Consider the following 13,617-nt stretch of genomic DNA (forward strand, 5'->3'; position numbering starts at 1 on the left):
TAATTCTACATATAGACAAAATAAAAAAGTTGAGTCTATTACCATATCACAACCAATACAAAAACAACTGTGTGTTCCCAGACTAAGTCAGTGGCAGGGGGCAGAGAAGATAACCCTGAGACTGTGTCCTCAGAATTTGGTGACCCTAGTGGGTTACCAAGGGGACAGAGAGGGTATTCCAGGACGGCTCTTAAGCTTTCTAGCTTGAGCAACAGCATGGACAAATGACGGTGTCACAAACCACAATAGGGAATGTAGAAGGAAAGGAAGAAGAAGGTTGGGAGGAAAGAAAATAAATTCACTTTGACCTCACTGGGTTTGCAGCGTCAGAAGCATCCCCAGGTAGAGAAGCCCTGTCAAGAGCCTGTTATGGGGAGGGCTAAAGCCTAGGAAAGAGATTTTGGTATACTTTTGAGTGTGAGTCACAGTAGTGCATCCTTGAAGCTGTGGCTTACCTGAGGATGCTCCAGTATTCTATGTGTTCTGTGAAGGGGTCAATCAAACTCTGCTCCCATGGAGACTCAGACACTTGGGGACTACTCCTTCCACCCAAAATATGACCTGAAGTAGCCCTTGCCTCCTTCAGTCATAGGACTGCTGCTGGATTACAGCGAAGAGTCTTAAAGAGACTCTCTGTGACTTAAACGCTGTTTGGTGCTATGGATGCTGCTTCCATTGAGGACTGCATTGCACTCTCAGAGTCAACCACATAAAACTTGCTACTGTATATTTCATAGGAATAGTATTCAAGACAATGGCTGCTGCCTCATGCAATGGCCTCTTTTTACAATAACCCACAGGAAAACCATCTCAGGCTTCAGGACCAGAAAAGTATGAGCAACTGGACAGTATGAATTCTATAACTGCTCCTGTTTCCCTCTTTGATTTGGCCAATAGGAAGCTCAAAACAAAATCTGTGGCCCATCTTCTGCAACCTTATATGATCACAGATTGTGCAGTTTAGGTTGCTAATCTATTAACATTTCTGTCTTTGTTGTTTTGCCACCTTTATTTTCTCTTTGCCCCAATTTCTTCAACTATGAATTTTCAAGAACCACTTAAAGTCAAAATTTTCCTTCCATGTCATGCCCACCTTTTGACTCCGTTGCTCTCTCCTGGAGTTGCGCAAAAGAATCCTAGGCCCTCTTCCCCACAGCAGCCCTTCAGTGCTCAGGTCCTCCACTAAATCTTATATTTTTAGGCACCAGAGCCCCACTTTCTTCAAAAATTTCTCCTAGATGTGAGCACCTAAAGAATCTTTAATCCTTCCAGACTCAACTGATGCCTTATCTTCTCTTGGCATCTTCCCTAAAGCCCCTACTCAGGATGTCACTCCACAGCAGTATTCACAGCAACCTCATGTGATGGCTGATTTTCATGCTTTCTTTCCCACTGGACTGGGGACTCCTGATACACAGATGTCAGGCCCTATTTGCCTCCAACTGGCACCTAGTCAGGGCTCAGGGCATAATATAATAATATATGCTTAATAAGTATTTGTTGAGGAAATAAATGAATGAATGAATATATACACAACCTCCTCACTTACACACATGCTAAAAGAAAGCCAAGCTCCGAGGAAGAAAAGGAAGAGCTCAGGTCAGTCCAGGTGCTTGTGAGCCTTTCCATCTGACAACTCTTTTTTCCCTAGGACTCTCCTGAACAGATCTGAGGCCCCAGGTACTGGGGCCAGAGCTGATTCTCCCAGCTAAATCCAGGGTAAGGGGGATAAATTTTCACAGAAAGAAAGAATTTCACAGATCAAAAATGCGAGATGCTGGATGCTCCAACATGTACTTATTTTAATAACACACATTTATGTGGGTCTAATTATATGCCAGGCATTGTTCCGTGCTCTTTACAAATATCATCTTATTTAATCCTTGTAATGACTTCACAAGATGGGTATTATATCTATCCCCATTTTATTTTCATATAATCTTTTTAGCATTCAAGTCAGCTATCCTGAAATGAAGGAAGATATAGCTATTCAGTCACTGAATAAAAGAAAATTAGTTACCTTGAGCTCCAGTTCATAAAGCGCTGACAAATCGAATGATAGCCTTTGATCTGAGACCTGGACCCCACAGAATACCACATCGCGCACTAATCACTTATTAAGCATCCTCAGCTCTGTCCTCCGTGAGTTCACAACCTGGTGGAGGAAACACCACGCATCCAAACAAATAAATTACCTTAGGATCAGGGGACCAATACGGTGCTGGCAGCAAGAGGAAGTAATTACCTCTGGCTAGAGGAGACAGCTTCCTGGAGGGGGTGATGTCTGAGTTCCATTTTAACAAATGGACCAGAGGGGACCAGCAGAGAGGGAAGCGAGAGTGCAAAGATGCAGGGATGTGAGATGGCAATGGGGGAAACTAGTGGCAGTCTGGGGTAGCAGGAGAGTGTAGAGAGGGGATGATTTGAGGGATGAGGGATCATCATTCAGGTGATGGACTTGGCTGCAATACCAAGAAGCTTAAAGACACTAACGGGTATAATAGTCATGTCTGTTCTAGAAAGATTGTTTGAGCAGCAGTGTGAGGGAGGGTGGTGAGATTAAACAGAGACCAGTTAGGAAGCTGTGGCAATACACCAAGCAAGAAACAGTGTGCACCTGAGCTAGGGCATTGGATTCTAGGGATACGTGGGAACCTGAAGCTTTGGACTGATTGGATGGCTGCTAAAACAGTGTAAGATGACACCCGGGTTTCTGACTTAGAGACCAGGGGGGCAGTGCATGCAATGAGATGGGGAGCACGATCTGGGATTATGCTTTCAGGAATGAGGACAAGCTCAGATAGTCTCTAAGCCTGGGAAAGTCAAACTGGGCGGCAGAAATTTTCTTCTTTATCTCAGAGAAGTTATTCAGATTCTCATTTTCATCTCCTTTTAATAAAATATGATGCATTTCATTCTGTCATCATAGTGAAAAATCATTGCCCTCTGCTGGGAATTAATAACCTTTCAAATTAATAACCTTTGGGTAGGAAAATTGGTTTCATTAATACCTCCCCTTGCACTTTGTAGTTTCATCATCTCTCTGTCTTGCTGTCCCCTGGAACCAAAAGCCCAAGACTTATTGTCTGAGATGCCTGAATGACTTTATGCTCAGAAAGAATGATCAGGGTTCTTAGTGACTGGGCTGAATTGAGTTCACTGATCAAAAATGCTGGTATGGCCTCGTGTCTGCCCCTCAGCCACAGGGGAGCCCACCCTCGGCTGGAAGGGGCTGTGAGAGCATCCTCCCCAAGCTCTTGGTCTGATTCCTAATCTTAGCAGAAAAGATGTCACCCATCTTGGGATGCCACACCTGGGGAACATGGCACCTCCCTCAGGCTCCACCCAGCTTTATCTCTGACTGACATCATGGTCTTGACAGCTGTTGCACTGCCTCAAAGAGTTGGGTGACTGCCCATCCTCCACAAAGTGTCTCAGAGTCAGGGTGAGGCTCCCCACAAAGAGAAGCTAGATAGCCTTTCAGGAAAACAACGGAGGGTGTAATCATAAAAACAATCTTTTTCTCCCTACCCCACCCTCACACAGTCTATGAAAGATTCTGGGTGGATATTCATTTATCCTTTTCTGCTGAAAACTCTTTAGCAGCATCTTATCATCGAGAGCATAAAGTCCAGACTCCTCAGCATCCAGGGGCCCCCCACACTCTGGCTTCCCAGCCTTCGGCTTCCTTCCACCCACAAGGTCCCACGCCTCTGAGCCCTTACTCAGCTGTGCCCTCAGCTTGGAAAGCCCTACTCCTCCCACCCACTCACACACACACACACAAGCCCTCATTCATCCTTCAGGGCCAGCATGAGCCTCACATTCCCTGAAAAGTCCTCCCTGAATGCCACTCCCCATCAAGCAGAATCCACCCCCTCTGTGATCCTCCCCACCCCAGTCCTACCTGGTCAATGCAAGACTACGTGTGAGAACAGGTTGAGCCACAGGAGAGAATGCATAGTGTCATCAAACTAAGACGCTCTGTGTGCTGTCTGCCTAGCATAGGGATGTAGGGAATTGGAGTCAGAGAGACAGGCTCCAAATCCTACCACTTATGGGCATCATGATTCTGGGCGAACTACTTATCCTCTCTGAACCTCAGTCCCCATTGCCTCTCCCATATTCCCACTGTCCTGGAGTTACTCTAGTGTCTGACTGGCTGATCCTATAGTCCGTGGGATGGCAGGATGGAGGATCTGGTCCTCTCCACCTCTGTGTGGGGTCCTCCTAGGTCACCCTCCATCATCTCCCAGGAAAAAAATGGCCATTCTGCTGGAAATAAAATGCTCTTTGGGGTTCCCCAAAGCCACAGCCCATGCCTACCTCCAGCACCTTGCAGTAACCCCGCTGCCTAGTGCTTTTAGAAACTTCTGGGTTGTCCCAGAGCTGGCAGAGGTGGAACAGGTGCCAGGTTAAACACTGTCTCCAATTTTATCTTCCAGAGTCATTTGGAAGGAGATCTCGAGCTGTTGAAACAAAGGAAACATCACAGGAGACAAGAACCAGATTTCTGCTCTTTAAAGAAGAAACCAATAAGGGCTGTCAGATTCGGCTCAATCACTCAGACACGTTACAGCAGTGCGGCTTCAACTCCTCTCTGCCTCTGGTGATGATAGTCCACGGGTGGTTGGTAGGAAATGCTGACATGCCTTTTTTCTCTCTACTTTTACATTTTCTTTTGTTTCCCTCCCTAGTGTGTTCAATTGTAATAAAAAGATAGGGAGCTGGTGATAACAACTTCATGCATAATACTTTTAAAGTACATTCTAATTTCCCAAGTGCTTCCTCACACATTATCTTATTGATTATCTTAATTTCATGAGTAAGCAGGGCAGAGAAAGTATAATTATCTCCACATTTCAGATAGTAAAATGTGGCTCAAAAAGGTCACACACACACACACACACACACACACACACAAAGGTCACACAGCACATAAGGGCCCATAAGAGATTGCAGTTCATGAAGGTGAATCTGCATGTTTCCCAAGAGGAGGTAGGAAGCCAGAAGATATAGTCTCCCAATAAAATATTATATTTGTAAGGGTTAAATTCAGCTGCAAATAACAGAAATCCAAATTGGCAGTAGTTCAAATAAAACAGAAGTTTTTCTTCCATTTCGTACAACAGTCCAGTATATGTAATCCAAAACTGAATAAACAGCTTTGGTCACTGAAGTCCTCAAGGACCCAGCTCATTCCCTGCTCAATATTCTGCTATCCTTAGAGTATGGTCCAAGATGGCAGCTAGAGCACTAGCTATCACATCTGCATCCCAGGTAGCACAAGGTAGTAAAATGTAAACACAAAAAAGTAAAAAAGCAGGGTTTTGTTTTTTTTTTTTTTTTTTTTTTTTTTTTCTTTTTGCGGTATGCGGGCCTCTCACTGTTGTGGCCTCTCCCGTTGCGGAGCACAGGCTCCGGACGCGCAGGCCCAGCGGCCATGGCTCACGGGCCCAGCCGCTCCGCGGCATATGGGATCCTCCCAGACCGGGGCACGAACCCGTATCCCCTGCATCGGCAGGCGGACTCTCAACCACTGCGCCACCAGGGAGGCCCAAAAGCAGGGTTTTTAAAAAACAACTATATTGAGGTGTAATTCCCATTATACCATAAAATTCATCCATTTAAAGTGTACAATTCAATGGCTTTTGGTATATAAATGTGTTTTCTTAGGTTAGCTTCCCAGAAGCATCTGTGAAATGCTTCCAATTACATCCATTTGCCCATACCTAGAGGGAAAGGTATTTAGGATATGTAGCCTCTTACAGAAAGTGTAGCTTTTTAGTGATGCTAAAATTCTATTACTGTGGAAGAAAGGGGAAAAGAATATTGTGGGCAATGATTGAAGTCAAACAAAAGTTTCCAAGAAGAAATTCTGCCTTACTAGTTTCTAGGCCACCCACGATTTGAAGCTTGGTTCACACTGTGAAACCTCCAGAGATCTGGGGTCTATTTCATGACTTGAAACCCTTTCCCTACCATCTAATTGAAAAATACTCTGCAACCCCCATCTATCCTAGCTTAGAGAGCAAAATGAGCCCATCGGTCCACCACCACTCTTTCAACATGTATTCACTCATACCCTCCACATGAACAAAACAGACCCCATGCCTGGCCTCGTGGGGTAGTGGGAACCACATGACGCCATGTGGGTGTAGCCACAAGGTGGGTTTGCCATCCCAGAAAAGCACAGAGGCTCTTGTAGCCTGCCAGCAGCTTCCTCCTAGGATTTAAAGGAGCCCCACCCTAGGGAAGGGTGGGGCGTGCTCCACCACAGCACAGGGTTGGCAGTGAAGGTGGTAGGGGCTTTCCTGCCCTTAGAGAAGAGACCTAACACAGATGAGGCCCTATAGGAGCTAAGCCATTTACATTAGACATCAGCTCATTTAATCCTCCCGCCTCCCTACACGGCCACTTGAGTTAGTCTCATCTCTCATATGAGGAAACTGCAGCTCAGAGAGGTCAAGCAGCTACCACAGTCACACAGCCCTCAGTAGACAGAACTCCAAAACTAGAACCCTCATGCTCCAAAGCCCATACTGTCAAAGACTCCATTACATCAAGCCTTTGTCAAGGATGGGTTTGGCAGGGTCCCCATCACACAGCAGGCCTCACACTGCAATCTCCTCACTGCAGCTCTCTCTAGCTAAGCTAGGAGCTCTATCCCTATTTCTTAAAAAAAAAAAAAAAAAAAAAAAAAAAGCATGGAATTGGAGACAGAGGGTAGAACCCTGAGATGAAACCTATCTTAAAGGAAACTAAAGATCAGACATGAAAGGAGTTCTCTGGCGGTCCAGTGGTTAGGATTTGGCGCTTTCACTGTGGTAGCCCGGGTTCAAGCCCTGGTCAGGGAACTAATATCCTACAAGCTGAATGGCATGGCCAAAAAAAAGATCAGACATCGAAAGCTTTCTTATGGGAGAGGAGGGGGTAAGGATGGATTATTAGAAGGCCAGTCATTGTAAGGGAAGAACATTCCATCTCTTCAGCTGCTTTACCTAAAGGAACCTTCCCTTACAAAAGAAAAACAGAAAAGAAATTGGGAAGGAGGGAATGCATCCAGAGCAGAGCTTTGGGGAGAACAGAGCTGTGGACTTGGTACCTGACTTGAGGTAGGGACTTGAGCTGAGAGCCTTACAAACAGCAGGGCCGGCTCTCCCTGCCTCCACTGCCACTCTCCCTGCCTCCCCCTTACCTCTGCTTGTAGCTCCTTCCACATGACTTCTCTCCTCTTGGCTCAGGCTGTGACTTCTGCCTAGAGTATCCCTTCCCTCATCTCCCGCCGGACAGGATCCATTAAATATTAGGTGCTCCAAAAATATTTGTTAGCTGAAGTAATGGCTGACTTCATATCTTGTTTACAGACATGAAGATAGCAGGGTCCTCTTACCAGGATCCTTTTACTAGAATGAGTCCTTTGTTTTCAAAATCTTGTGCAGACTGGATTGTATCTACTATTGCTGGTAATAATAATAATAATGACAACAGCAGCAGCTGCCATAACTAACATTTACTGAGTCCTCACTATGTACCAGGTGCTAAACGCTTTACATCTATTAACTTATCTCATCTTCACAGCAATCCTGGAAGGAGGACACTATCATTATCCCCATTTTCCAGACAAGGAAACTGGGGCACTGAAAAGTTAAATAACTTGCCCAAGGTCACTCAACTAGTAACTAGGAGAGTCTGGATTTGAACCCAAGGTGTTACATCCACATAGAAGGTACTGGGTAGAAAGACATTTATTAAATGAATGCATCTCACCCCAGACTCACAAGCCAAACCATCAGTACTGCCGTCCAGCTTCACCTCTGTGTTCTCGTCTTCAATTACACCCGACTTTCCTGCTCTCCCCAGACAGGCCGCACTGCCCTTCTGTGGTTCTGCACCTCTGCACATGCTCTGCCTGGAGTGCCCTAGATACCCTCACCCACCGCCACCACACTCACCTGCCCACCTGGATTCTTCCGTGAGAACTCCTATTTATCCTTCCAGACACAGCACAAACGTCTTTGCTCTGTGAACCCTTCAGGAGTGCCCTGCAAATTGGCTCCCAAACAAGGAACATACACAGAACAGGTGTCCATAGTGAATCAACCCAGTTGTTATTGGGTTCCTACTATGTTCCAGCTCACAGTCCTACCCCCTCTAAGGCAAGCAGAACACTGGGTGTGACCCAGAGGCGCGGCAGCACAGGGAGGGCTGGGGGTAGCCCCCCGGGGGACATTTGGAAAGTCCAGAGACATTTTTGGTCTTCACAGCTTGGGGAGGGGGAGGGGAGGGGTGCTGCTGGCCTCTCTTGGGTGGAGGCAAGGATGCAGCTAAACATCCTACCGTGCACAGGATAACTCCCTCAGCCAAGAAATATCTGGCCCCAAATGTCAATGGCGCTGAGGTTGAGAAGCCCCAGGTTAAGCCCTTTCTCTTGGCGAGAAGGACCCAGCATGAGCCCAGAGTTGGAGAAGGAAAGAGGTGAGCAGGTAGATAGAGGGAGCTAGTACAGCACTCGCGCCTCCCTCCCTGGGAAGCTGATGACCCTGTGGTTCCACCCTCAGATGGAAGCCTCGCTGGAAAACTGGATCTGGCAGATGGTGGCCGCGCTGAAGTCTCAGCTGGCCCGACCAGTCAACGTGGGGCTGGCAGAATGGGTCACCCTGGCCCACACCCACTACTCCATTGCTGTCCGCAACACCCGCCTCGTCGGCCAGGAGATCGCGGCCCTTCTCCAGTGGCTGGAGGTGAGACCTGCCCTGATCTCCCTTCTCTCCCGTCCTCTCCCTTCCTCTAAGACTGAGTGAATTAAGCTGGTCTCCTACAGCAACCCAGACGGGAGAACTACTTCTGCTAAGCTCACAGGGATGCGAAGGCATGGGACAGAGACCAGACCCCCAGCGGTCTATCAAATGCCTCCCTTAAAGCCCTGTTTTATAGGATCATCTGCCCCCACTACTCCATCCACTGTTCCTTTTATGCTCACCTCTTTGGATGTGCTAAGGGATCTAAACACACCCTGGAAGCTATCAAACTCCCCCACACATGAATGAGGTCACTCCCGCAAGGCATTAACATCCAGGTGAAGATGGGCAGACAGGAGGCAGCACCACCAGGCAGGGCCCCAGGCAGCTGAGCCGGAAAGGAAACAGGACGGAGTCAGCAAGGTGAGAAACCACTTGGGGTCCTGAGTAGGAGTTAAGCACCTTACTTGTGACCAGGCACAAAGAACAGAGAGAGCCTAGAACAGGCTGCACCCACAAAGGCTTGTATCCAGGCAGCTCTCTCCCCTCCTGAAACTGTCTCACGGCTGTCTTCCAGGAGTCTGTTCACTTTTCTCCAAGCAATGTTCATCTAATTGGGTACAGCCTGGGTGCACACGTCTCAGGATTCGCTGGCAGTTACATGAGCGGAAAGCACAAGATTGGGAGAATTACAGGTAACCACACCTGATAACTGACAGCTATAATCTTCACAGCTGCACGGGGGCGTGGAGCAAGGACCTGCTTCTCCAACGGTCTCATAAATTAACCCACCCCCAGCTTCCTTCAAGCTGTATTAGAGTTCACAGGAGGACTTATAGCACTATTTATTTCAAACATGACCGCTGTCATAGACTGCTGTTCCAAGAGAATTTAGAGCAAATCACAGCCTCACTTCCTATTGCCTTTCCTCAAACAAAGGTCTCTCACAGTCCTGCCAAATAGGTCCTAAAAAGTAGATTTTGTGTACACTTCTGTAGCAGGAAAGAGTTTATTTTTCAACCTATAGTTTTAAAAGCCCAACGTGAGTTAAAGAATGACAGCCCTAAATTTGCTGTAACAGACATGTTTGTACCTCAGTGTCCACTTTTGTGAAACACGTGGGTCCTACTCTGAGGCCCATTTGGATTGAGGGAGGGATCTCTGCACCAAAAACCTCACCCCAAGCTCTATGCCACCTTGGAGATGCCCCTAGATACCCAGGAAGAGCTGAAGACACACAAGAAGGCCTTTCCTACCAGGCTGCCCTGACACAAACCTCATCCCCCCCCTGCTGCCCCAGAGTCACAGTCAGAGGAACACGCCTCATCAGCCAAGTCCCTGAGGCCCACTGATTCCTACAGGGTAAAACTCAGGAGGCCCAGACAAGGCCCTTCTCAGTGTAGTGTCCCCAGAGCTCTCCAGCTTCTCCTTCCACTGTTCCCTTCTTATAGTTCTAGGCTTCTGTGACACTAGATTTTTCTCCACTCTACAAATGTGCCATGGCCTTTTGTGCTTCTGGGCCTTTGCAGTCACTTTTCCCTTTGTCTGAAAAACCAAGCCCTAGTCTCCCTACCAAACTCCTACTCATCCTTCAAGACCCATCAGGCTAAAACAATATTTCACAAGCAAAAACAATTCAAACAAAATGTAAGATGAATAACATTGCTGTGATCTTTTATTTTATCAAGAAAGAACATTTTTGGCAACTACTATCTACTGTTACCATTCCTTCATAAAAGAAGAGGTTTATTTTAACACTGAAAAAAGATAGGGGTAATGGCAGACATTTAAACGAAGCAAATTTGTCATGATGAGAACTCATTTTCTGGTCTTTTTTTTTTTTCTTTTTTTTCCCATCTTGCTGGTGATGGGGAGGCCTGATCCATGGATCAGTATTTGGTGCCCTCCATGATTTAATGCTCAATAGCCTGGGGGTGAGCAGACCTCCCACACAAGAACCTTCCACAGAAGTCCAGTGAGGCCCTTCACAGACAAACCAGGCCTAGAAGGCTAAGTCAGAACTGCAGAGAGGCGGCACTGGGCCCAGGACCCTCTCCATGCCGGCTGGTGTCACGGGCCACATCAGGCCTTATTAGCCAGGCCCACACATATCAGAAGCAACAGGACCGCTAATTACTCCGTTGTCATCTCATAGTCAGCCTGACGAAGAAAGAAATATAAATCACTTCCTTTATTTGTAACTACGGGTGAGGGCTAGAGAGCAGGGACTGTCATGGTCCCCTGTCAATTCCTTCACCCCCAACAGTGATGGAAGCCAGGACTGATACGGGACAACAAAGGATCCTCCAGAGAAGGTAAAGAAAGAAGGAGAAAAAAACCTTGAGTGCATAAATACTACCCAGCTACCATCAGCCAGGAGATGCCACTTGTTTCATGCAAACATATCTGTCACTTAAGGACCAGAGCTGTGAGCAGTCCTATTTGCTCACAACATTTTCCCCAGAGAACAGTAATGTCCCAGTGCAGTTCTGAACATTCCAATGAAATGACATTAGTGTAGGGGAAAAGCCAGTTTGTTTAGGGAAATTATTGACAACATGCAGGCAAATAAATTCTTTCTTTGATGGATAGGTTAGAACTACTTACAATAAGCACAGTGGTTTTTTTATATGCAAACAGATGCTCTTGAAAGTGGCTTCAGAGGTACTTAAAATTGATTGGCTTAAATAAATCAAGCATTCCCTTATAACCTTATTTCTACCACTGGATTGTTCCTGCAAACCTCTTTTCCCCGTAGATAATAACCAGCCCGTGTCCGATTTTTAGTGCCATGAATTGTTATGGTTTTACTGTGAAAAAGTTATGGCAAGATTTTTGAGAGAAAGATTATGCCCTAGGATTTTCTTCTTCCTGCTAGCTCATGAATGTGTAATAACATGAAAAAGGTAAAAAGAGCATTTCTTCTCTCCTGTTGCTCTCACCTAACCCTTCCCCTTGTTTTCCTGTTAGGGCTGGATGCTGCGGGCCTTTTGTTTAAAAGAGCTTCCCCCGGTGACCGGCTTTCACCAGATGATGCCAATTTCGTGGACGCCATTCACACCTTTACCCAGGAACACATGGGCCTGAGTGTGGGCATCAAGCAGCCCATAGCCCACTATGACTTCTACCCCAACGGGGGCTCCTACCAGCCTGGATGCCACTTCCTAGAGCTCTACAAACATATTGCCAAGCACGGCTTAAACGGTGAGAAAGAAGACACTAGCCTACGCTGGTTTACATTCCCCACAACTGATGGGGCCTCTGGATCCAGTGGTGACTAATCTGCAAGATTCTGAGAAGAGTTTGGCAAGGGTGGGGCCCAGGGTGAATGATCACCAAGTCCACCCAGAGAGAGGGCTTGTGGGAGTAGGTAAGGGCTGCCGCTCCCCCCAAGCCCTTCCTCTTAACAGGCAGTGGTCCCTGGAGCTCAGGTGCTGAGGATGAGCTGAGGGGCACCACTGGGAGTCCCCGCTTCTTACCTCCACTCAGTGTACCCAGAGAAGTCTCTCCTGGGGTGTCAGCCCTTCTGAAAGTTGAGCCCTGATGCCTGTGGTTCTTCCTCTTTCTCTGGAAGCTTCCTCACTCAGGGGGCTTCCTCTATTCTGGGCCCTATGATGATCCACTTAATAGATCATGGTTTCTTGATCCTTGGTCTCACAAGAGTGGGAATAACTCTTCCAACCCCCATGAGGTTTAATCAGCTGACCCTACAGGACATTCATTATTGAGATTCTTCCAATTAGATGTTCAGCTCTAAATAGGTCCTTGTGACTTCCTTTGTCTCAGGGTGGAAGCTGAATATGGCATTATCTGGGTCGCGATCCCCTTTCTCTCTCAAACCCTAAAACCAAAACATTAACACGCACATTGGTAACAGGCCCCGGATTAAAGAACAAAAATGTGAGCAGGGCTTCCCTGGTGGCGCAGTGGTTGAGAGTCCGCCTGCCGATGCAGGGGACATGGGTTCGTGCCCTGGTCCGGGAGGATCCCACATGCCGCGGAGCGGCTGGGCCCGTGAGCCATGGCCGCTGAGCCTGTGCGTCTGGAGCCTGTGCTCCACAACGGGAGAGGCCACAACAGTGAGACGCCCGCGTACCACAAAAAAAAAAAAAAAAAAATGTGAGCAAAAACCATACATTTCATAGGCATTCCAAGGTTCTCATTATTGTAAAATAATATCCTGATTAAGACATGCCAACTCACTCTAAGCCAACTGGAGACCCCCCGACCCCCACATACCACCATCTTGCCCCAATCATCTGAAACTGAGCTGAGCACACACTATCTCGTGATTACATCACCACCTTCACGTCTCCTATATCAGAATGACCTTCACACTGGACACTATCTCATTTTGGCTGGACTCCCAGCTTTCCACCCGCCCACGCCTGAGAGAACCTTCTGGGAACTTCCCCTTATCATTCCTTACATCACTCTCCAGTCATCGCCCTCTAGTCACCAGCAGTTCCTGGTAACCATCCAGCCCTCTTCCCAGATTTACACCCTCCTTAAGCTCAACACAGAGCCCTAGGATGGTGTTTATTAGCTAGTTGCTTGGTAAATGCATCTCTGACCAACTACTGCCATTTTCTCTTTTGTGCTACACTTCAGAATGATGGAACCAAGGATATTCATTTATCTTGCCCACCCCTGGTATGGTTTTTCTCAGTTTTCTTCACCCTTATGTTCGCAAGTGATCCCATTCTGGGGTGAACGTGTTAACTTGGTCAGTTGGTAACTGTTTTACCATCCTCGCCACCTCCTGGCTAGGTGAGCTTGAGTGAGTGAGTGAATGTCTTTGAAACTCAGTTTTCTCACTCGTAACAGCTGCCTCAAGGAGCTGTACTGAAGATCTGGGGAGGCACTCAGTGTAGTA

At 47.1% G+C, this 13,617-nt stretch overlaps 1 protein-coding gene across 4 annotated transcripts in view; it reads left to right on the forward strand.

The window, feature by feature from the left end:
- LIPC (lipase C, hepatic type) overlaps positions 1–13,617 on the forward strand; it is a 177,680-nt gene that overhangs the window by 141,872 nt on the left and 22,191 nt on the right. For all 4 annotated transcript variants that reach the window (XM_081228748.1, XM_081228749.1, XM_081228750.1 and 1 more), the window contains 4 exons: positions 4,446–4,633; positions 8,562–8,744; positions 9,319–9,436; positions 11,712–11,945. In XM_081228748.1, coding sequence (XP_081084874.1) covers positions 4,446–4,633; positions 8,562–8,744; positions 9,319–9,436; positions 11,712–11,945 — 723 coding nt within the window. The remainder of the gene's footprint in view (positions 1–4,445; positions 4,634–8,561; positions 8,745–9,318; positions 9,437–11,711; positions 11,946–13,617) is intronic.

Source organism: Mesoplodon bidens, assembly GCF_964165515.1.
Source record: "Mesoplodon bidens genome assembly, chromosome: 3".
Classification (NCBI taxonomy): Eukaryota; Metazoa; Chordata; class Mammalia; order Artiodactyla; family Ziphiidae; genus Mesoplodon; species Mesoplodon bidens.